Source organism: Mesocricetus auratus, unplaced genomic scaffold, assembly GCF_017639785.1.
Source record: "Mesocricetus auratus isolate SY011 unplaced genomic scaffold, BCM_Maur_2.0 Super-Scaffold_100676, whole genome shotgun sequence".
NCBI classification, from domain to species: Eukaryota; Metazoa; Chordata; class Mammalia; order Rodentia; family Cricetidae; genus Mesocricetus; species Mesocricetus auratus.
In genome coordinates this window covers 19,096,215-19,121,642 of record NW_024429266.1, presented here as the reverse complement: position 1 = coordinate 19,121,642, position 25,428 = coordinate 19,096,215, and the positions used below count along the sequence as shown (strand labels likewise).

General features: G+C 41.2%; 1 protein-coding gene across 3 annotated transcripts in view; it reads left to right on the top strand.

Annotated features, from left to right (window-relative positions):
* The window catches only part of Aim2 (absent in melanoma 2), a 49,697-nt gene that overhangs the window by 18,766 nt on the left and 5,503 nt on the right, over positions 1-25,428 (top strand). For 2 of the 3 annotated variants that reach the window (XM_040738450.1, XM_040738451.1), the window contains 4 exons: positions 13,576-13,691; positions 18,331-18,615; positions 22,072-22,083; positions 23,618-23,763. In XM_040738450.1, coding sequence (XP_040594384.1) covers positions 18,351-18,615; positions 22,072-22,083; positions 23,618-23,763 — 423 coding nt within the window. In that variant the 5' untranslated portion in view covers positions 13,576-13,691; positions 18,331-18,350. The remainder of the gene's footprint in view (positions 1-13,575; positions 13,692-18,330; positions 18,616-22,071; positions 22,084-23,617; positions 23,764-25,428) is intronic. The other variant, XM_021231926.2, reaches the window with a different exon arrangement.

Here is a 25,428-nt window from a genome sequence, read left to right as displayed (position 1 = left end):
TTGTTCAATAAAAAAAATTTCCTAACATTCTTGGGGTTCAGAATTTGAGAATTTTTTTCTAAGAATTTTCAAATCTTAAACTTTATCCCAGACCGACAGCTGGGAGGCCAGCATGGGACCAATCTAGACCCGCTGAATGTGAGAGTCAATGAGGAGCCCTGGGCTACCTATGGGGTCCTGAGCAGTGGATCAGTGTTTATCCCTCGAATACTAACAGACATCGTGTGTCCATAACACAAAGAAGGTTGCTCTCTCTGGCTGGACTCTTAGGGAAGTGCCTGGACCCTACCCTGAGTGAAATGATAGACACTAGATATCTCCTATGTGGAAGGAATTGGCAATAGGGTAGGAGGATGGGGGGGGTGGGGAGGTGCAGGAGGAGGGGAGGGAGAGGGAACTGGGATTGACATGTAAAACAAGCTATTTAAAATAAAAAAAATTTTAAAAAGCAAAAAAATACCTTTATCATCTGAAACATTTTGTAAATTTAACACGAGCTGCTCACTCATGTAGCATCTTTATATAAATAAAAAGATTTCTAACCTAGTTCACAGTGTGTGTCCTCTATAGTCATGTAACAGAAAGTTGGCTTTCTTATCAATGGATTTTTCCTTCAGTTTTTATAATAAATGAATCAGTGTCAATAAAATGTATTCATGATAAGAAAGCCAACTTGTTGTTACATATTTGAAAAAAAAGTGAAGGGGTGTTGGATTTTGTCAAAGGCTTTTTTAGCATGATGATCATGTGATTTTCGTTTTCAGTTTGTCTATATGGTGGATTACATTGATGGATTTTTGTATATTGAACCATCCCTGCATCCCTGGGATGAAGCCTACTCAATCATGGTGGATTTTTCTGATGTGTTCTTGCATTTGATTCGCCAGTATTTTATTGAGTGTTTTTGTATCAAAGTTCATAAGGGATTTTGGTCTGTAGTTCTCTTTCTTAGTTTTGTTTTTGTGTGACTTGGGTACCAAGGTAATTGTAGCCTCGTAAAAAGAGTTTGGCAATGTCCCTTTTACTCCTATTATGTGGAACAGTTTGAGGAGTATTGGTATTGTCTCTTCTTTGAATTTCTGGTAGAATTCTGCACTGAACCTATCTAGCCCTGGGCTTTTTTTGGTTGCCAGACTTTTGATGACTGCTTACATTTCATTAGGGGCTATAAGTCTGTTTAAATTGCTTATCTGTTCTTGACTTAATTTTGGTAAGTGATAGGTATCCAGGAAATTGTCCATTTCCTTTTGAATTTTGAGGAGTACAGGTTTTCAAAGTATGACCTGATGATTCTCTAGATTTCCTCAGTGTCCATTGTTATGTCCCCCTTTTTCAATTCTGATTTTGTTAATTAGCACGCTCTCTCTCTGCCTTTTCGTTAGTTTGGATAAGGGTTTATCTTGTTGATTTTCTCAAAGAACCAACTCTTTGTTTCATTGATTCTTTGTATTGTTTTCTTTGTTTCTACTTTATTGATTTCAGCTCTCAATTTGATTATTTCCTGGTGTCTACCCCTCCAGGGTGAGTTTGCTTCCTTTTGTTCTAGAGCTTTCAGTTGTGCTGTTCTCTAGCGCGACTATTCTCCAGTTTCTTCATGTGGGCACTTACTGCTATGAACTTTCCTCTCAGCACTGCTTTCAAAGTGTCCCATAAGTTTGGGTATGTTGTGTCTTCATCCTCATTGAATTCTAGGAAGTCTTTAATTTATTATTATTTTTTTTATTTCTCTCTTGACCCAGGAATGGTGCAATTGTGGAGAGAGTTACCTTTTAAGTTTGGGTTGAAGACATTAACAGGGTTATTATGCATCTTAAATTCTAGTGTGCTTGGTAAGTTGGGTTTGCAATGGTTTATGGATATTAGTAAAATCATGCACTTAACAGTTGTGGATTGAGCCAGGCAGTTGGTGGCAAACACGTTTAACCCCAGCACTCATGAGGCAGAGGCAGGTGGATCTCTATGAGTTTGAGGCCAGCCTGGTCTATAGAGGGAGTTCCTGGACAGGCTCCAAAGCTACACAGAGAAACCCTGTCTTGAAACAAAACAAAACAAAACAAACAAACAAAAAAATAATTGTGGATTGAGATCTCCACATATTTCTTTCTCTTTGGTCATTGTTATTTTGAAACAAGGACTTATATAGGCCAGGTTGGCCTTGAATTTACTTTGTAGCCAAAGATGGCTTCAAATGATCTTCCTATCTCCGCCTCTTAACCTCTTAATGCACTTCCATGGCTGGTGTGATGCTTACATTGATTTATAACCAGTATTTGGATACAGTGTATGCTCCAATAGCTTGCATTTGATGAAAATAGCAGAAATAATTTGAAAGAATGTCATAATAATAATGCACATTGTTTGCTGTCTGTTTTATATTTTACAACTAATATTTTAATTGTCTAAACTCTTTAAATTTGATATACTTGGGTATTCTCATGGACTAGGTACTTCAGAAGGCTGAGGGGCTTAAGTTCACACAAGCTGAAGTTATTTTCATTTGTAAAGTATGGTGGCATATTATCACGAACCTCTGTGCATTATGTTACTGTGATAGGAAGATCTGGGAATTCTGGATTTGGACTTGGGCGATTTGAGAGTAGTTTTGAAAGAAGTGAACTGTAAAGACAGACCTTTCTGGGATAAGTAACTGATCAAAGGAAGGGGGCTGAAAAGAACTGCAAGATCTTCTCAAGGCAGCAGGAATTCAGCATGGGGTGGTGAGGGATGTGGGAAAAGGCCCACCCAAAGAATACTAGGAGATGGTTCCAGTGTGAGAGCAGGGACAACACGGGAAACAGAGGCCCTTGGGCAGGTGGGAGGTAAGGAGAACTCTCCACAGGGTAGCACGGGTATATGATCCTGCAGCTGTGGAAGCTTAGAGCTGTCTTCCAGGCCACTTGCTTTGTCCCTGTTGTCTGTTCATCTTTGTTTCAGGACAGTATGGCCCAGCATAAGTAGAGAAACCTAGACCAGAAATGGAAATGAGGGCTAAAATCTTCAGGTAACCAACTGTTTGTTTCCTAAATCTGAACAGAGTCCTCTGGTTTTACTGGGCTGTAATTGACACAGATAACTGGTTTGTGTTTACAGGACATAATGTACTGTCTTCATGTGTATATATACCTTGTGGAATGATTATCACAGAACCATGCTTATCCATGTTTATATGTGTATACATAGTGCTTGTGTGCATTTGTGTCTGTGTGTGTGTCCTCACATAGATATCCTTTTATTGTGAGTATGGCGACAACATCTGAGTTCTATTGTCTTAGCAAGTTTCAAATGTATACCACTCTGTTGCTCTCCATACTCCTGTGCCCAGCCTTCTGGGACCCACACGTTTCTGCTTCTTTTCTCTAGTTCCCTGACCTTCTCTGTAAGTCTCCCCTTCTCAGGCTTCTCCTGCCCAGGGTTGTGCTGTCGGAGCTCTGTGAGTCTCTATGGGATCCTTCCATCTTACTCCTTGCCTCTCCACCACATCCTTTTTCATGGCATCAGCTGGCATCTGTATTCTGATGCTGTCTGCATTATCCAGAGTTCTGACCTTCCATCTAAGCTCCAGGCTCATATATTCAATTAAACCTCTCTATTTACATATCTCACGAGTACCTCAAATTGAAAACTTCTCGCATACAGTTCACCTTCTTGTCACCTGCCACGACCTCCTCCTCCTCTTCCTGTTTTTGTAATGATGCCATTGTTCTCATGTTTTCCTGACCCAGCATCTTGGGTTTTAGCCTTCAATCCACTGTCTTATAAATAGTTTTTTTTCTGGGCACATGTCACATTTGGGGCTTTCCAGCATCTTACAAATACTTCACATGTGTTAGTCCTACCCTCCTCCAAACTAGAAGCAAGGCAGATTTTCTGCTTCCTTTGCAGTTCAGATGGCTGCAGCAGACCAGGCTTGCCTAATGGGTGCTTTCCTGGTGAAGTTTGAGTCTGACATCTTTGGTATAAGAACTGGGACCATGCAGGGCATGTATCTTGCCAATATGGCTGCTTTAGGGGTGTGTAGCTCTTAGATACCAACTGAAATTGCAATAGGACTGCTGGCACAGAGGCAGCATTTGCCCTGAAGTTGCAGCATTTGCCGAGGAGCCAGATCTTGACATTCTGCAGGTGTCAGCAGCAGTGTCTTCCCTCAGATCAGTTTTACTCTGTGGTTTGAGGTGTGGGTAGGGGAGGAGGTGGGGGCCCCTTTCCTGTGAGTTTGTGTCAGACTTTGTTCCTTCAGCCTTCAGTGATCTCTGAGGGGTTATTATTTTTAAGAAAAAAGATTTTATTAAACTAGCTGGGGTCAATTCTGTTGTTTGCAGTGAAAATCTTGAACACTTTGAGGTTATTGATTCCAGTGTGGGGGGAAATATAGCTGTATTCTGAGCTCTGTGACAGGTTCGGGGAGGGTGGGATGAGCAAGAAACAGGAATGGGCAGAGCTGGGGCATTGTAGGGTTTGGCTAATTTGCATTCCTAACGGTGGTTTTGTATATTGAGTATGGAGTTATTCCTACCTGTTTTAAAAAGGCAAGGAATAACAGGGAGAAGAAAATGGAAAATTTATCAGGAAACAATAGGCTAAAACACAAGCTAGTGGAGAATTCCACTAAGCAAGTAACTTTACATATTCACTTCATTCCAGTTCCAGGAGCTTAAGTTAGGAGGCAAGGTTATTGAAGCATTATGTGAGTTAATGTGGAAGAAGGTTGGCTCTCAGTGGCTTACTAATAAAGTTTAGCTTTGTGTCTGAAGCAATTATGCGTGTGTGTGTGTAATATATGCTATATATAACATGCACACATAAACTATGAAATAGCTTCCATTTCACTGGAGTACGCTTCCATTTTATAGAATTCCTGCTTACTGAGCCAGGTACTGTAGTGCACATAGTGTGTGCCTTTAATTCCAGCACCTTAAGACATGAACCAGGAGAACCACCAGTTCAAGAGAAGTTTGGGATACAGAATGGAAATTGTGTCTCAAAAACAATTTTAAAAATAAAATTGACTCTGAACAAGATGAGCCCAAGTGCCTTTTCCCCCTGATGAATCCATTATAAGTTTGTTTATCCAGATGTAACTAATTCTGTTTCTAAAATATTATTTATTTTATTTCATATCATAATTGGTATTAATGTTATTATGTTTGTGTCCTGGGGGTGATACAATAGTGAAGTACTTTAGCAAAAATTAGCAGAGCTTCTTATGTTTTAGATTTAATCCTTATTTTTATGAAATTAATACATTGCTCTGGCTTAAAATTCAAATAGTACTGGAACCATGGAAAGAATAGCTTCTTTGGGGATGGGGATATTGCTCAGTGGTAGAATGCCAGCCTAGCATGTACAATGTCCTTAGTTTTATCCCCTCAGACTGGGGAGAGAGAGAGAGAGAGAGAGAGAGAGAGAGAGAGAGAGAGAGAGAGAGAGAGAGAGAGAGAGACTCTGCCTTATATATTCCTACTTCAAATCCCATTCACCAGCAGCAACTATTTTAGCCTTTTGGCTTTGTTTTTTTTTCTGTTTTGAGGCAGGATCTCTCTCTGAAGCCATGACTGGCATATAGCTTGACATGTAGACCTCTGTTCTTGCAGAGGATCCAGGTTGGGTTCTCAACACCCACATAGGACAGCTCACATCCACTGGTAACTCCAGGTCCAGGGTATCCTATACCCTCTTCTGGACTCCACAGTTTTCTGTGCCTATGAGGTATACATGAACACATACAGGCTCCCACACATACACATAAAGAATCAAAAAATTAAGAAAATATACAATCAGTAGGTCAGAGCACAAAGCCTAAAAGTACACCCAAATAAGCATGATTAACTGAATGATCTTTGACAAAGGAGAAAAAGTAATACAATGACTAAAAGGTATTCCCCCTTTCCCACTTTTAGTAAAAACAGATTTTTTTCTCACTTATTATATCCTGATTATAGGTCTCCTTCCCTCCAATTTTCCTAGTTTCTCCCCATCTCTTCTCCTATATGAATCTACTCACTTTCTGTCTCTCATTAGAAAACTAACAGGCTTCTAAGGGACAACAATATATAATATAACATAGTATAAACCAACACACCATAATTGGACAAAAAAACAGAAGGAAAAGAGCCCAAGAGATGGCACAAGACTCAGAGACCCACTCATTCACACACCCAGGAATTTCACAAAAGCATTAACCTGGAGTCATAATGTGTACCTAGAGGTCCTGGTGTAGACTCATGCAGGCCCTGTGCATGCTGCTTCAGTTTCTGTGTGGACATATTAGTTTTGATCATGATTGATGGGGGAAGTCCTTCTGTGTGTATGTTTGTCTAATTGGTTGATAATAAAGCACTGTTGGCCAATAAGGAAGCAAGATAGGTGGGACTGGGAGTTGAGGAGGATGCTGGCAAATGTAGTGTAGAGTGGAGGGTCTCCATGTGATCCCAGGAGGAAAGGATGCATCAGGAGGGTGTCCTTGGAAAGAAAAGTCCTTATAAAAATATATATTAGTAATTATGGGTTAATAACAGTGAAGTCAGAGTTAGCTATTAGGAAACCACAGCAATGGCCAACATCTTCATAATTAATATAGTGTCTCATGTGTTATTTGGGGACAGAGACAGCAGGGAACCCAGGCAGCTTGTGGGAAGAATGCACTTTACACATGATTACACATGATGATTTGTTTGTGTCCTCCACCCCCTCTTGCTCTTACACGCTTCTGTGGGCTTCTCTGTGCCCTGTGGGGAGGGATTTGATGGAGACATCCTTTTTAGGACTGATTCCATTCCCATCTGCTGCAGAAGGAAACTTTGTTGATGATGGTAAAAGGTACTCTTTTAGTAAATGGTTGCAGGCAACTGGTCACCAACACAGATGTGAATATAAAACACAAAGGTGTAAGAGTCTAGAAGAGGGTTGGAAGATGATGACTCAGTGGATAAAGGGGATTGCTGACAACCTGAGTTTAGTCTCACGAACCCATGTGGTAGAGGAAGAGTACTAGCTCCTGCAAGTCGTCTGCTGACTTCCACAGATGCTGTAGCATGTGGGGATAGCTCTCTCTCTATCCTACCCTCCTGCTCTCCAACTCTCACTCTAAATAAACAAATAAAGTAATGTAAAACCTTTTAAAGACATCTTAGATAGTGTAGATGACACTCCAGACAAGCTGTACATACAGTGAAGGCTTTAAATGGAACTCCAAAGACCACAAAATCTCTGAAAGAATGGGCTATTTCATTGAAATTAAAAATGTTTGCTATGCAAAGACCTTGCAAGAGAATAATAGAAAATATCTGCCAAGGACATATCTGATGAATTATTCATATTAGAAAATATATTTTAAATGATCATCTCAATTGTGAGAACACCAACAAGTCTTTTAAGAAATGGACCAAACATCTTAACAATCACCTTACCTAGGGGAAAAGATAAATGTCTCAGACAATTAACTGAAAAGATGCTTTGTCTCATGTGCCATCATTCAAAAGCAAAAAGCATAATAAACAAGGATGTTCAATCTCCACATCCATCTGGCATAATCCATAGCTCTGACAGCACCAGGTACTAGCAAGAACATATGGAGCAACAGGAACACTAGCTCACTGCTAATGGAAATGCAGACTGGTACAACATTGTGGGTTCTTGTAAAGCCACTTCTACCTTGACAGTATACCACAGCATCAAACTCCTTGGTAACACACAGGAGAACTGGAAGCTTATGCACCCTGAAACTGTGCATGGATATTTACAGCAGTACTATTGATAATTGTCTAAACTTGGGAGTAACCAAAACATTATTCAGTAGGAAAAATGGATTTTAAAAGGCTGGTTTATGTTACTTTTGTTTATGCTGCATGTGTTTAATGATGTAAAGATGTACTGCATTTGTTTCACCTTGCCTGCCTAAGGTCCTGATTGGCATAATAAAGAGCTGAACAGCCAATAACTAGGCAGAGAAAGGATAGGCAGAGCTGGCAGGCAGAGAAAATAAACAGGAGGAGAAATCTAGACAATGGAGGAACAAAGACAGTGGGGGAGAAAGAAAGGGAGATGTCCGGGGCCAGCAACCCAGTCAGCTGCCAGACAGACATGAGAAGCAGTGAAAGTTAAGATGTACAGATGGATAGAAAAGTAAAATAAATAAATAAATAAAAGCCTGGAGACAAAAGGTAGATTTAATAGAAACGGGTGAATTTAAGTTAAAAGAGCTAGCCAGAAACAAGCCTAAGCTAGGCCGAGCATTCATAACTAATAAGTCTCTGTGTCATGATTTGGGAGCAGATATGAAAAGTATATTAAGTTTCAGCTGTAAAACTAATCAAAAAAACTCACAAAGGAAACTTAGATATATACTAACAGAGAGACAGCAATCTGAGAAAGAGCTGAGTAGTGTATGATTCTACACATAAAACTTCTGAGAAAGAGAAAAGAACAAGGAGATGGTATACATATGGGTCACCAGTGGTTAAGGGTAGGTAAACATGATTATGCAGAGACCCGTGTAAGTGTAAGGTCAGTAAAACCAGCCTGTACTGTCAGTTGCCTATCATATACACTTTGCCTATACATATAGACATGTTTGACCCAGGATCAAAGCCTGATATGAACTTTGTGTCATTGTCTCAGTCCCAGCAAATCCAGTCAGGAGTGATGGTAATAACAGACACTGTGTGTATAAGGTGGATAGGGGCACAGGGCTTGTCTGTACCTTCGGCCCTGTTGCTGTGAACATAAAACTGCTTTAAAAATAAAGTTTATTTTTAAAAAATCTAAAACCCAAGACAAAAGAATGTGCCTCTACGGTCCCCTTGTCCACCCAACTGGACCACATTTTATTTGTTTGGAAGGATAGGGGGCTCTCCCCTGGACTTTGTTCTGCTGGGCTGGAGCTCTTCTGTTGAGCTATATCTCTGACCCTAGACAGTATTTCTATTTCCCCGACTTTCTCTGCTCACTCTTGTGTGAATATGTACTAGGTAGTCATTCTTTATGTTAGTGCACAGTCTAAATTTCTTATTTTTTCTTCTCTCCATTCCATTGTCTTCCGTTTATGCTTTTACAAAGTGTTCTTCAGCTGCATTCTTTAACACCTCATTAACTTTAAAAGGGTCTCTGATACTATATTCATAATGTGTGTCTAAAATATTTTTTGTTAATCCTTTCATTGTCACATTTGTCGATATAGCTTCATTGTTGCAATATCTGTTTAAATCTCTTGTTGACTGCCTGTTTTTCTTTAACCCTTAGCTTTGTCTCTTTCTTTTAAGCACCTTTTCTTTTTTCCATTGGGGTCATAAAATTTCTATTGCTGTAACAAATTCCCATTGCTGTAAGAAAATTCTCCCATGAAATCAACTTAGGGAACAAAGGTTTAATTTTGGCTCACAGTTTGGAGTCACAGTCCATCATGTCAGGAAAGTGACAATGACAGGAGAGGTAGCTGATCACATTGTATCTACATTCAAGCACCACCTAGAGTGGTCATGTCTTCCCCCCATCAGTCACCTTAATCAAAATAATTTCCCACAGGCTGCCCAGAGGTCCCTATCCCTGTGGTTCTAGATCTCAAGTTGAAAACTGAGTTTAACCACCAGAGCATCAGAGTACCCTCTAGTCTTGCATATATTACTCATTCATTAAACACATGCATTTTAGACACTTTCTGTGTACCATGCACCACGTTAACTGACATGGGTTCAGTCAGCAAAGAGGACAATGGCTATTATCAGAGGCCTTAAATTTTAGTAGTTAGAGTCAGAACACAGAAGGAATACGGATAGTTTTTCAGATGGTAATGCAGGGAAGGGTACAGAGTTTCTGTACAGTGATGGCTCATTGGTAAGGTCCTGTTTGAGAGTACATCTGTGGATGTATGCAGTGAGTCTTGCAGTGAGAGATAAAAGGGGTCCTACGTTTCCTGGATGATTATGTGATCACAGGGCATAGCTAGATGTTCTTCATCCACCCTCGTGGCTTCTGGAGTTTGCTTCTGTTAGAACTGTTCTCATAAGTTGTTACTGTATGTTTCAAATCCCACCTCCACTTCCTTGACTTCAAGTAGCTACTCAACACCTAGAACCTTCTCATTATACTATCACATCTGATCCACTGAATTAGAAACAAATGTTCACGTCAACAGCTTCACACTTGGGGCAAGAGTCTGAGTAGTGATGGAGGATTTTTTTGCATATTTTTGTTGCCCTCTGAGATCAGCAATTTTTTTTATTTTGATCTTTGATTTTATTTTAGTTAGGTTTTAGTTTTTGGTCACATGCTCTCATATAGCATAGGCTTTAGAGACAAACATTTTTGTACACTGGAGTGACCTTAAGATCTCAGTCTTGCTTTTACCCTCTATACATGGTGAGAACGTATCAGAAATCAAGTGCTACCTTAAGTCTATTTGCTACACAAGTATCAGGAATTCTTCTGTTATCATTTTTTACAGTCTCTTGATTCTGTCTTTGAGTCACTGTAACTTTAGAGTGAATCAACAGGAAGTGTCTACAAGAATTACTTTTTTGGTAGCAATGAAAGGAAGACTATCTCAACTGATTTATCTGGATCCTACCCACCATGGACCTGGCAACCTGGCAATCTTCATGGTGCCTTGGGGCCTAGAGGGTAGTGGTACTGTAAAACTGCTTCATGTGCCTGATGGAGGCCAGCACATGCTTGAGCACTCAGGGATCAGAAGTGAAGTAGAGTGATCAGCGTGACTTTATGGTTTATCCACATGGAAAGAAGACTGGGGGATTGGACACACTGCTCATCCTCTGAGGATTTGAACCTGAGCAAATGACATCCCCTTGGAAAGTAGACATTTCCTTTACTGTGACTTCAGCTCTGTCCCCCGGAGTCTCTTGATTGGATTCATTTCTCTTGAGCTTCAATCTGTCTTAAAGATTTCCTGCCAGCCTTTTTAGGAGACTGACATTTTCTGCAGTTCCTATTGCAGGGTCCCCAAGGTACCTTCTAGGGCAGTAGCTCAGCAGCTTATTGACTTAAATCCTCATACAGCACTGGGAGTCTCTAAGTAAATGCCCTTTCTCCCACCATGTAAGACTTGCCACATCTGCCCCTAAGCCCTCTGATTTAGCCCAGAAAAGGAGCCAGCAATTTCTCTTTAACTTGCAAGATTTCAAGCTTTAACCTCCTCATTCCCTTCTGCTCTTCCTCCTCTGTCTTTTTCAAAACACAGTTTTAGAAGAACACCAGTCAGTCTTCTTTTTCCAGTTTCAAATACAAGCCATCACCTCCCATTCTGGGTAAGACTGCTATTCGTTATAAAACAGCACTTCCTCTGAAGGCTGTCTATCATTTTTTTATATTCATAGCTGACTTTGACGGAGTAATTCCTCATACATCATTCTGTTACATGTTCTTGATTCCGCGGCGTGGCATTGTAACAGTAGTTATTCAACGGTTCTGATCACCTCTCCTCTGCTTTACACTTGAGGATGTAGACACTTTAGAAGGTTGTAATTTACCAGATGTCACACAGCTAGCAAATGGCAGAGCCAGGATCCGAGTCTGTGTCTGTCTAGCTATGTAGCTGTCAGCCGTAGGCAGCAAATGAACACAGTTGGAAATCCTTGAAGAATTCAGAACTCTTGGCATGAGGAAGGTGGGCGTCTGTCCTGCACAGCTGACATCAGGTGCAGGAAATGGAGAGTGGGCTTCCTTTGTTTCAGGAGGTGTGCTGCAGAGGAATCATCTTAAGGCTCATTCACACAGTTTCCCTTTTGTTCTTCTGTACCACAGTTCACCGCCCCCTTCTAGATCATTCTCATCAGCGTGGAACCAGTCTTAATTTCTTCCATGGCAGAGAAGCAAGCAAGCAAGCTAGCAAGCACACATGTACAAATTACTTTCTCCATTTCCTGCCTGGCCTCAGTCTTCTGTCACATTTTCTTGGCCCTTTTACAGCAAGAGTTGGGTTTGCTTTCCATCCGCCCATCCCCGTCCTTCTACTTGTCACCACTAACCTCACATGGCTACTTCCATGACAGATCTGTAGTCCTCACCTTACCTAGCATTCCAACAAAGCAAACAAGCAAAAGAGACAGGGTTGGTTCTTTGTTTACTTTAAGCATGATCTTTTCTTAGCTTCTGGAACACAACTGTATTCTCATTTGTTACCTCGCTCAACAGCCACTTCCTGAAAGGGCTGCAAGGGTCTGTAACTGGCAGTGGGCAGAGTTAGCTTTGACTTGTTTCTCTCTCTCTGCACATCTGCTGGCGAATTCACCCATTCTGAGTGCACCCAGGTCTGTGGCACACCAGTAGAAGCACAGGCCAAAATATGGCTCCATGCCAGCGGGAACACAGTCTCTGTTTGGCGATAGCCACATCTTGCTGATCTTTCTGGTGACACTAACTTGAAGATAACTGATGCCCAAGCCTCGAATCCAGCAAGGGCGCCATTATACCTGAGTCTCACAGTCAGAGAAGACCATGCAGTCTGAGTAGGAATGTGTCCTTTGCCCACTTCAAGGCTGACAACAATAAAGCCAAACTTGAGTCTGCCTCACTGGCATGCAGGCAGCTGTTTAATGCCAGTGCCATTTGGGAGACTTCATCTGTAAACTGTGGCCTGGCTGGAAAGGATTTCCCTTTCTGATTGCCACCAGTTCCCATTATAGTAAGCAGAATTCTGGGCTAGTTTTTGTGCCCTGTTGCCTATGACTGGAGTCCTCTTCCAGAATCCTTCTGCCCCAGCCAGATCTAAGGAGGAGAGCTAGAGGGGATCGGCAGTCTGGCTAACACAGTTCCAGTTGCTCAGGCTACCCCAGGGCAGTGCTTCACCGTGATGGCCTGGAACTGAGTTTAAAACCGTCCCTCTGAGCTCCACACTCATGGACCTGAAAGAATGCCACCATGAACAAATCTAACGTAATGGTCTCTCAAATGACTTCTTTGGGTTTGAGGAGGGTAGTTTGGACTGTGAACAGTTGACCAAAGTTTGTGTGACCATGGGAAGAAGGTTGCTTGGGGTCTTTATTTGGCTACCATCTTGTTCTGTCTTTCAACTGGGCTTCTTAGTCAAACCAAATGCATCCCCAGTTCAGCTCAGAACATGGAGATGCCTAGAACTGTGTTTTTAGTTAGAGAAGCCTAGCCAACTCACCCAATAAATTTTTAGTGAATACTTGTTATATCTCTGATGATATTTTAGGAACTAGGACTGCAGAAATGAACAGTGGAGCCCTGGCCCACAAGCCACTTTCATTCCAGCACAGAATGTGAACTAAAACACAAACACAAAATACAGGATTCTGAGTAGATAAGTAGAGAAGAAAGGGAACAGTGTGTGATAACAGAGAGGAACAGGACCAGGTCCTATTTCATAAAATGTACCCATGGAAGGTTGAACAGAAATCCTCAGAGGCTGGGTTTTCAGTTATGCAGACACCCTGTGAAGACAGATTAATGGTTTCAGCGAGGGAAAAACATGACAATTAGTATATTATTATTAAAATTGCCAGTGAGTTAGATATAGGTAATTAAGGATTGGGTGTCTTCAAATCATACCCAGTAAATCTATATATATAATTAATATATATAATCTTTTTAAATTTAAAGGTCCTATTTCACATTCTTCGAAAAATAAGAAGGCATTTAACAAAAGAAAGAGAAAAGGGATTGCATTTAGGAGACTTGAGGTTGAACCATCTACTTTACAAGCTGTGTGGCATCAGGTAAGACATTCCACTTTAAATACCAAATTTAACCTACAATTGCTGTGTAGCTGATGTTTTTCAGGTATGCCATACTGGCTGCCTCTGTGTGGTGACAGGAACCTCCCTAATTTAAAGATAAGTCAGTCCTGCCTATATGCTTTTTTTTTTCTTTCCATCTAGGCTCCTGGTGCAAGCACTTTGAATATGCATTGTGCGTGGCATAGCACTGTCAAATTACAGCTGCACCTACTGTTGACCTTGAGGCTGCCAATCAGACTCGAATGCATTTCCTTTGCATACAACCCACCCTCCAACAATACCTCACTTTTTTTTCTTTTCGTGTTTGCCAATGAACCCAGAGCCTCCTGCATAGTAGTCATATGCTCTACTACTGAGTTTCATTTGGTCCCAACAAATAATTTAAAACTTTTCAAGTAGACTTGTGTAATAAAATGCAAACTGTACATGAATAAGGTAAACAATCTTCAGAGAAATCAGTGTCCTAATTTTTCAAATAAACTGTGATTAAATGCAATTATGTTTGTATCGAAGAGGAGTTTAGGAAGATAAACATTTCAAACAGACCAGCAGGAAGCATGCTGATATGATTAGCATGCTACATATACTAAGCCAAAAGAGATTTCCTTCCTTGGTGCTGTCAAAAAGACTGCTACACTGTTGTAGTTATCACTGTGGCTATTTTGGGTGTATTTCTTAGGGTGGTAAGGATGCTGATGGTAGTTTCGGGCATAGAGTATGAGCAACACCCATGTAAGTAGAGCCACTCCATCCCTTCCTACCTGCCCAGTCTTTTCTTTGTCAGGAACAATAGTAAGGCCACATTAACCATACTTTTTATAGCTCAGTGACACTAGCCACACTGGTGGGTACCCTTAAGGTCTTTGGCTAGTTGTTTCCCTCTCATGACATCCTCTACCTGGTTTTCTCCCAAGTAAATAATTATTAGTAATGTCAAACATATTCTTACACATCTTCATTAGCTATGGAAGCAAGTTGCTTATTCATGTCTTTTGAGCACTTTTTACCTAGGCTGTCAATAATTTTCTTACAGATGTGGTTTTTCATATATTCTGAAAACAAAGCATTTATTAATTATGGACACTCAAGGTAGTATCTTCCCACTTTGGGGCCTTTTTTTTTTGACGTTTGCTTTGTGTTTCTTATGAGGAAATTTAGTGGGGAGAGACTTGGGGGAGGAGAGAGATGGGAGGCTGCAGTCAGAATGTAACATATGATAGAAGAATACAAAGGGAGTTTAGAATATGTATTCAATGAAATGTAATACAGTCTTGCTGCTGCAATATGTCCTTTATGTACATTGCTTCTTAAACTTTTACTCAATGTAAAGTAAAGAAAAAAACATTTTTTCAACTGTATGACTATTGCTTTTTAGGTATTTAACTCAGGTGCATATGTCTTTTGTATTTGATATCAGATAAACGTTAAGTGTTGTATTCACCACATGTTTTTCTGAACAACTCTCATTGCTGATCATTCTTTTTTTATCATTTTTTATTTTAATTTTAAATAGCTTGTTTTACATGTCAATCCCAGTTCCCTCTCCCTCCCCTCCTCCCGCACTCCCCTCCCCCCCCTCCCACCCTATTGCCAAATCCTTCCACATAGGGGATATCTAGAGTCTGTCATTTTACTCTGGGTAGGGTCCAGGCACTCCCCTAAGAGTCCAGGCTGAGAGAGCATCCCTCTTTGTGCTATAGGCACACGAAGACTGTTTGTATACCAGGGATAGACACTGATCCACAGCTCAGGGCCCCATAGGTTGCCCAGGCCTTCTCGCTGACACTCACATTTGGGGGGGTCCAGATCAGTCCCATGCTGGCCTCCCCACTGTCGGTCTGGGGTCCAAGAGCTCTCCCCTGTTCAGATCAGCTGTCTTTGCTGGTTTTGCCAGCCCATTCTTTGCCAATTTGCTCATCACTCCTCTCTCTCTGTCACTGGGTTCCTTGGGTTCAGTTCAGTGATTAATTGTGTGTTTGCCTCTGTTTCCATCAGTCACAGGATGAAGGCTCCCGGATGGTTATAGACATCAAGTTCATTATCAGGAATGGGCATTCGAGGTGGTCTCTCCACTATTGCTTAGCTTGCCAATTGGTGTTATCCCTTTAGATCACTTGAGGTCGCTCTGGTGCCTGATCTGTATTCGATCCTATGATTCCCTCTTCCCCCTATTCTACCCCCACCCCCTCAACTTCCTGTTCCCCCATGACCAACTCTCTTCCTCTTCACCCCCTCTCTTCTTCCCAGGTCCCACTCCCCCCACCCCTCGCCATGTTCCCCATCCATTCAGGGGATCTTGTCTCCATCCTCTTCTCTTGGGTACTATGCATATATGCATATCTTTTAGGTTCTTTCCTGTTTCCCAGACTCTCTATCAGTGGAAGTGCAGACTGGCACTATCCTGATCCATGTCTAAAATCCATATATGAGTGAGTACATACCATGTTTGTCTTTTTGTGACTGGGTTACCTCACTCAGGATGGTTTCTTCCAGTGCTATCCATTTCCCTGCGAATTTCAAGATTCCATTGTTTTTTTCTGCTGAGTAATACTCCATTGTGTAAATGTACCACATTTTCTCTATCCACTCTTCAGTTGAGGGGCATCTAGGTTGCTTCCAGGTTCTGGCTATTACAAATAATGCTGCTATGAACATAGTGGAGCAGATGCCCTTGTTGTATGAACTTGCCTCATTTGGATATATGCCTAAGAGTGGAATTGCTGGGTCTAGTGGTATATTAATTCCCATTTTCCTGAGGAATCTCCATACTGATTTCCAAAGAGGCTGTATGAGTCGGCACTCCTACAGGCAGTGGAGGAGTGTTCCTCTCTCTCCACATCCTCTCCAGCATAAATTGTCTTCAATGTTTTTGATTTTAGCCGTTCTGACAGGAGTAAGATGGTATCTCAGAGTTGTTTTGATTTGCATTTCCCTGATGGCTAAGGATGTTGAGCACTTTCTTAAGTGTCTCTTGGCCATTTTAGCCTCCTCTACTGAGAATTCTCTATTTATCTCTGTACCCCACCTTTTAATTGGATCCTTTGGTGTTTTGGAGACTTGTTTCTTGAGTTCTTTGTAAATTTTGGAGACTAGCCCTCTGTCAGATGTAGGGTTAGTGAATATCTTTTCCCATTCTGTGGCCTACCTTTTTGTCTTTTTGACTGTGTCCTTTGCCTTACAGAAGCTTTTTAGTTTCAAAAGGTCCCATTTGTTAATTGTCGATCTCAGTGCCTGTGCCACTGGTATTATTGCTGATCATTCTTTATTTGGGATCTATGCACACTGGTTCCATGCCATGTCTCTTTGTATACATGATACATTATATCAAGATTTCTTGTCAGAATATCTTTGGTTTCCCAGTTAACAACATGACTGATAATTCATTACCAAAGCTTGGCCTTTAGCTTGGACTTGTTTCCAACTAGCTCTTATAACTTAGTTAACCTTGTTTATTAATCTACATTCTCCTTTTACCTTTTCTCAGTACAACATGTCTGACTTGTTCCAAGTCTGTTGACAATACCTCATGCCTAGATTCTTCCTCCTCTTCCTGTCTCCCCCCAGAAATCCCACCTATCCTCTCTTGCCTAGTTATTGACCATTCAGATTTTATTATACCAATCATAGCATCACATCTTCACACAGCGTACAAATATCTTACAACATTGTTTACATACCATGTCCTTTTGTATTACAAGTGATTATGATTTTATGATGACTTATGTCTACTTATGATATTTTATTAATTATTGCATCTTTCTAACAGTATTTGTAGGTAGTAAGCAGTGTTTCTTGGTGACTATTTTAACTTACTTTGTATATTGCTGTCCTTACATTGTCATGTAGATTTTAGATTCATCCTTTGAAGTTTTAGGTAGGGTTTGGATATGAATTGACATGGTTGATATCATCATTTCACTGAATGTTCCCATTCAAAATATCACATGCATCCAAAATTAATAGTGAGATAAACTAATGAATTGGCAAGATTCCTTAACTAGACCAACTCATATATTGGAAAGTGATTTTTGGCAGAAGCAAATGGAGAAGACATGGTCTTTTTGATAAGATTATGGGAAAATTCATGTCATGTGAGCAACAGGATCTTCTCAACATTTCATACCATATACAAAAGAATCCAAAATAGGTCATAGATATAGAAGTTAATAGATGACATTTAAAATCTCTAGAGAATAATACGGGAATATGGGAGAAAAGTCTTGATCTTGAATTTGAAAAGATGGAACGCCAAAATGTTGTTCACTAGTGAATAGACTGGCAAGTTGTATTTCATGTATATGTGTGTCAAAGCTTCTCATTATATGCCTGAAATACACACACTGTGTCACATGTCATTTGTCTCTACAAATCTGCCTTAGAGGGCTCAGGAACACAGAACCACCTTCTAGGAATTCCTGAGGCATCACATGCACATTGGAGGTGCCCTTTTCCAACACTGGTCACCTTCTTGCACAGGGATTTGTTTTTCATACTTCACCAGTTCTGTCTTGCTGCAAAGTGGCCATCTTGGATATTTTCTGTGGAGCACTCACCTTGAGTATCCTGAATACAGACTTGTTTACAGCGCTGCCATCTTATGGCTGAGGTTTTGTTTCAGGCTGATCTCCAGACTGTGGGATGGAGAGTGAATATAGAGAGATACTGTTGCTGACCGGCCTAGATGAAATCAAGGAGGAGGAACTGCAACGGTTCAAGTTCTTTGTCCCAGATGAGTTTAAGATCTCGAGGAGCAAACTGGAGGAGGCGACAAACAGGACAGAGTTAGCTGAACAACTGATTGAGAGTGCAGGCCCAGTGGCTGCGGTGACAAAGACCATTCGTATTTTCCAGAAGTTGAGTTTCATGCACGCTGCAAACCGTCTTCAGGAACAAAAGAACAAAGGTATGTGGGAGCGACCCTCCTTTAACAACAGGAGAGATACAGCCCGTGTGTAGGGAATTCATTTGCCTAATCACCAGTCTCCTTGCCTCCCTGCCTTGGAGTCACTAAAAGGAGTGTTAGAAATTCCTCCGCCAGCAGTTAGGACTGCCACCCATTGTCTTCAATCTACTTGCAGAAACTGTGGTCACAGGATGGCAGTGTTAGTGTTCAAGTGTAGAAGGAAATTTTCTCCATCTATCTCAGGCCCCACTGGATCTGTTTTCTCTCCACCTACCAGGTCTCACAGCTGCTTCATGAAATAACTATTCAGAGACTTAACACATATTTATAATTGTTTGGCCATTGGCTTGGGCTTCTTACTGACTAGCTCGCTTTCTCTTAATTATTAATCCATTGCTATTAATCTGTGTATCTCCACATGGCTGTGGCTTACCTAGGTGATGCCCTGTAGTTAATTGCTGTTTCCTGCTCAGTAACTGTTCCCTCAGGCACCGACTCTTTCAAACCTACTAAGAAAACTCATTTAAATCTCTTTCCCACTAAAAAACTCTGAGACTCAAAGGTCGAGATAGAATCCCACTTCCCAGAGAGGTTGAATAGGCAGCAGCCCACCTACCTCACCTCTTCCAGTCTCCCATGAAGTGCTCGTTCTCACCCCTCCTTATAAATCCTTCTCCACCTGGCTCCTTCCTATAAGTTCCTGTCAGCTAGTTGCTGACCCAGCCTCCTGACCGCAGGTGAATTTTATTCAACCAAACACATCTTTGAATCCTTAAACACATGTTCCAGAGCATAAACAAAAGTAACAAGCCTTAAGATAAAAGGTCCCGTTACACGGTACTTATGGCTTGCTTTCACACTTTGCTGAAAGCCTGACAATAACTTCAGGAAAGCACAGCCTTGAACAGACGAACCAGAGAATCTTCTAACTTCATCACCGACTATCCACTTCTGTACTGAGCCAGCCCGCCATGGTCCTGGTCACTCTTTCTTTAGGAAGCCTGTTAAAATTCTGTACAGATGTAAGTTGTTATGCAATTTTGAGGAAATTAGAGCAAGGCCTGATCACGCCAAATGCTTTATTTTCAAAGGGTGGCTGAAATTAGGAGGAATATGTAGTTCTTCCAAATGGCCACAGGGTGGCAGTAAGAATACATAATTGCTCCAAGTAGCTACTTGGTTTAGTACTATCAAGCCAAATGAATAAAGTTGACAATATCTTTTCCTGCTCTACCCCACCCCATCAATCCATATTCCTGATTTTTTTCAGCTAAAATGATGTAAACACCCTTACTCATTTTGTTCCCTCCATTTTACTGCTTCTAATGATGGTGGGATTATAGCAGTTTGATTAGCTCAACACAACCTACCGTGAGACCTGGCTGACAACCAACTGGCAGCTCTGCGTGCTGACCCAGAAATCAGTTTAGTTCCTATACAACTTCAAAGCTCTATCCGAAGCCATCTTCAAGCCCACTTGAAGTTCAGCACAGCTGTGTCAGTGATGCCTCTGGCCGTTAGGGCACCATCTGTTGATTTCTGGGTTGTTTCCTAGAAGTCTTACCTACCCTTTATTCTGGCAAACGTTCGCCATGTCTAGCCACTACCGCGTCTCAAGAAGAATGGGGATATCTGAACAAGTTAAAGAATGTCATTAGAGAATGATGTCAGGGTTCTGACTATAAGGCTTGAACAGGAAAGCTGGTGAAAAAATACAAGGACACATAAGTGTGATCGAAGGATGTGTTTATTCCCTTGAGACCCTGTGACTCTCCTTTCTCCTTTCCTATACTGTCAGTATAGACTGGATGTTTATGTGCATGTTTCTAAAAAAGTTTCATAGAACTAACCACTGGAAGATCAGTTTAACTTCCTGCAAACATTTCTAGCCATTTTGACATTTAGTATTTTGCCAACATCATTTACAGAGTTCATGCTCCATAACAGCTAAATGGACTTAAAATATGACAAGAACCTCTACTAATGTTTTAAGTGAGTTTGTGGTTTTGTGTTGGGCTGATTTCAGAGCTGTCCTGGGCTCTTGTGATCCACAGACACTGGGTTAGACATGACCTGGGTTCATGTGACCCACAGACCTGGGTTAGATATTCTATGGGCTCTTGTGACCCACAGACCCCAGGTTAGACATGTCCTGGCCTCATGAGACTCACAGACCCTGGGTTAGACACGTTCCAGGCTCCTGAGACCCACAGATCCCAGGTTAGACATGTCCTGGCCTCATGAGACCCACAGACCCCAGGTTAGACACACCTACAAGAGCAAAGGTCTCTGTAAACATTCTGACCAAGACTCAAACACTTTCTTTTGTCTAAAACATAGTGGCAGAGACCCTACTTAGTATGTGACTAGAGAGCTCACTCTACTGCTAGCTATATTCTTTAAATCATTTGATTTCCAACAAACTCAAATCCATGAACACTCCTGTGAGGAACCACAACTAATAATTACTTGTGATGCGCTTTGCCCATGAGTTCCTTAAGTGATTGAATATTGACCACCTTGATAGACGGTCACATCAAAATCAGGACAAGAAGTGGCTTTTTTAGAATAAAGTAAAACTGAACCATTAACCTGGGTACCCAAGCTGTATCATACAACTGCCTTATGGGGCCATTACTAAAAGGTGAGTATGTCATTCATTTAACAATTCACTTTTCCATCCACAAACATTCCTTGAATTTTTAATGACTATCGGCAACTCCTTTAGGCTCAAGAAATTAGAGTTAATTCCAATTTGCATATTTTTGTAACATTTACTATAATAGTTAATTGTAGGTGTAGTTTTTAAAAATACGTTTTTCTTTTAAACCTTATATTATAGATAAGTTTTCCTTCTATTTTGCCATTATAGTATTCTAAGCATGACTACATATGACTTATATTATTGAATTCTATATATTTGTATTTATTTATTTATCAATTAGCTCCTTTGACAAGTTCTGAAAGGTGAAGCTAGGTACTTGCCTCTTATGAAACCCTTTTAACACTTATCTATTCAATTTGGGGGTGTGGGAGTCATATGCGTGTCACAGCACATGGACATGGTGAGAAGACAATTTGCAGGACTTAGTTCTCTCCTTCCAGCAAGGGAGATTTGGAGCGAAACTCAGGTCATCAGGTTTGGTGGCAAGTGCCTTTGCCCACTGAGCCGTCCTTTAAGCTCACTTCTCCCTCTTGTTGAAGGACAGTTTTCCAGGTAAAATATTCACTTATTTGTTTTCTGTCCCACGGCTTTAAATATACTACCACATGGTCGCCTGGCTTACTCGGTTTCAAATTAACTGATGTTCTAGATGGCCCATGCTTTGGGTCTGTTCTTTTTGTGATTAGTGTCTGCACACTTGAAAGAGAAACAAGTAACCATTTTTTTGTCTTTGTTCTTCTGCTTCTTCGTATCCTTCCCCTCCTCTCCATCCTCCTTATTCTTTAACCCAGCTGTGCTTTTGCGTAAGTCAGCTGGTATCAGCTACGGGGAGACCCCTTTGCAGGTTCTCTGACTGGACCAGGCTACTGCCTGTGTCCTGTGGTCAAATAAGGACACTAGTTACATTGAATGGTCCAGTAAGATCACCAACTGGACTTCACAGTCAGGTGTAGCTGCTGGCTAGCATCTGTGATCACCTTCAGTTAAGTAAGTTTACAGGATATGGATCCTAAATTGACAATCAGGATCTCTATTTGTGCATGGCCGTAGGATTGGGTTCTGAGGCTGGGAAAGGCTGAGGGTGCTGCTGTTGGCCCACTTGGAATGGGCAGGGTCAAAGAATATGCTAGATACCTATGTATAATCTCAGGCTTTCCCTTCCAGTGTTGGGCCTTGCTGGATCTCAGGCTGGGGTCAAAATTCCTCCCGGTCCCATCACTTCTCAGCCACTGGGGTTGGGAGACCAGATGCTCTACTCTGAGGAAGTACTGGGGCACAGACTTGTCTTTAACAAGAAGCCTTTTTTTTAAGCCCCGGGTTGGGTGGGATGAGTTGCACAATAGGGCAGCAGGATCAGATGTTTCCTCTCAAGGTTATTTGTGTGCATGAACTTGCCTATAATGTCCCAGAAGCCTCTTGCATTGCTCTGAGGTTGGCGGGGTCATCACTCCACTGTGGAGGTTAGACAGATTTAGATGATGCACTCCACACATGTGCATATGTGTACACCCTCAGCCAGGAAGTTCAGGGAAGCCTTACACAGAGTGCCAAGGCTAAGTGGAAAGTTGGCTATGATTCAAAGCCAACACACTGGTTGTGAATGCCTTTTAAAAGTACTATAAGTTAGTGTCTTTGGTTGGGCAACTCCAGAGAGAAGAGCATGTATTGGTCACAGTGAGACCCACTTCATTTTGTTTACTCCTAATTGACCCCTGTTATTCCAGTCTTGCCAATGTCCCCAGCATTCCTTATGGGATAAGGTGAAAATGAGTCTTCTACAGTGAATTCCATAATGCTGAGCAAGCCACATGCTCACCTCCTGCCATCCATCTTCACCACAGGAGGTGTGGAGTCGTGGAATTCTCTCTGCACAGTACTGCACCATCTTGGGAGGGAGATAACATTGTTAAAAATGAAAACAGTTCTCTCAGCCTCCAGACATTTTTGGTTCCATGGTTCTAGAAGATACCTCCATTGCATTCTGAGATGTTCCCTAATGTGCCTTGTCTATGGATAGTCATGAGTTGTATTCTTGAGGGGAGCTGAAGAGGGAAACTCCTAATCCATCACCCTGCTGCTGTCTCCCTTCTAATTTTCTTCTTGAGAGAAAATGATATTCTAATGTCTCAGCCATGCTTGCTCATGCATTTTAGGTTAACATACCTCTTTCTGGTTCTCTTCTTCTTCTTCTTCTTCTTCTTCTTCTTCTTCTTCTTCTTCTTCTTCTTCTTCTTCTTCTTCTTCCTCCTCCTCCTCCTCCTCCTCCTCCTCCTCCTCCTCCTCTTCTCCTCCTCCCCCCACCTTGTCCTCCTCTTTCCCCTCTTCTTCCTTCTTCAGTTGATAGTCGAGCCACGACAAAGAAGAAAGGAGCACAGAAAGTAGAAAAAAGAAGTCAAGATGAAAACTGTTCTGGTGCCTCTGCTACCAGCAGAGACGAAGCCTCCAATAAACACTCTGCTACAGAAGTCTGTCCTCAGGCTAAGGTAGGCTAGGGCAGCTCCTTGGTCCTCATGAGGACCCCCTTCCATGATTAACACTGTTATCCAGCACCTGAAGTCTTCTGCCCTTTGTCTTAGAGCATACAAAGCAGGAAAGCAAGGTGAGGATAGGGAAGATATGTCTGCATTACAAAAAGAAAAGTCACTCAAAGTCATCAGTTTACATGCCTGCAAACATCTAATTTCTGCCGTGCTCTGGACATACTAACATGTTTCACTCTAAGCCTCTATTAGAAGAAGACTCTGACAGGGTCTATTTCAGGGAGTGTATTTTAGGGTGCTCTCCACATTAGTTCTTGTGAGGAGGGTTAGGAAGTGAGGGAATAGGGGAAAATTTCAAGTTCAGTGGGATTGCAGTAAAGAGATTAGCCTGTCCTATGAGAGAGTTAGGGCCCCTCTACTCACTATGTGCCTGATCTTTTTGTGGGGAAGTGTTTCTTTGTAGCAGAGGGAATAAAACTTGAAGAGAGTCCTTGTTCCTTAGCCCTGATGGCAGCATGCAGGGCTCTACCACAAAATCTACCAAGCACATGCAATTTCATTTCCTGTGAAGGAAGTGTCATGTCCTTCTACAGAGGAATGAGTTTACGGTGTGTACACCATTCTTTGTAGCGTATCCACCCACTTCCTTTGTGCTTGGCTTAGAAATTTCTAGAATTGTCAAAAGAACAATATCCAGGTTGAAGTGTTGCATTTTACCCAACAGACATGAAAATACATATTGTATAGTCTGGATGATCCAGATAAAATGGTTGGGCCTGCAGACAAAAAATTCTGCAACAGTCCCCAGTGAACTTGGCATTTTCCTGCTTTGGACCAAATTGAGTGTGGGATGCTGTTCGTCAGATGTACTCATGGACTCACATCTCAGGGTCTCCCAGAGATCCAGCTCAGAACCGTCTTTTCTGGGCCTCTTTTACTCAGTGTCTTCCTTTGCTTATGGGTCATTAATTACTTACAAAAAAATAGTATTGCTTCTAAAACATACACATGCATGAACACAGGCCTGCATGTGCACCTACACAGACAGACTGTTCCCTATCCTCCTTAATCTCTTAATTTGGAAGGACAACATCAACAAGAACAACAAAAAAGATGAGAATCAAATCACCATAATCTGATTGTGGAGAAGAAAGCCCATTTATCATTGACGACGCTCCTGTATTGTGTTTATGTGGGTTATTTGTGTATTTATTCAATAAGGAATACATTGTATTTTATCCTTTGTTAAATCAACTAAAATAGTTTGTTACATTATCCCTATGAAACATATTTAGTATTATATATGTTGTGTTACAAGATTTTATTTGACAAGATCCTTTTTTGATATTTAAATGATCTTAATGATTTATAACTACAAATAATAAAATGCAATTATTATGTAAACCTTAATGTAGAATTCATTGCTTCTAAGAGTAAAGTCACAAAGGTAGAATTGATTCTCATTTTCATTCTCTGTTTAGTACATCTGTGGGATCTCATCCCAAGATCTCTTCCTTTACTCATATTTAGTGATCTATACTTTTGTTGTGTACGTGGATATTCCTGTGGATGTGGGGAGCTCTGTGTACATCACTGAAATTCCTCACCCTCACACAAGAGCCACATAAATGCTCAAAACAGTGTTGGAGGGAGAAATACACTATAATA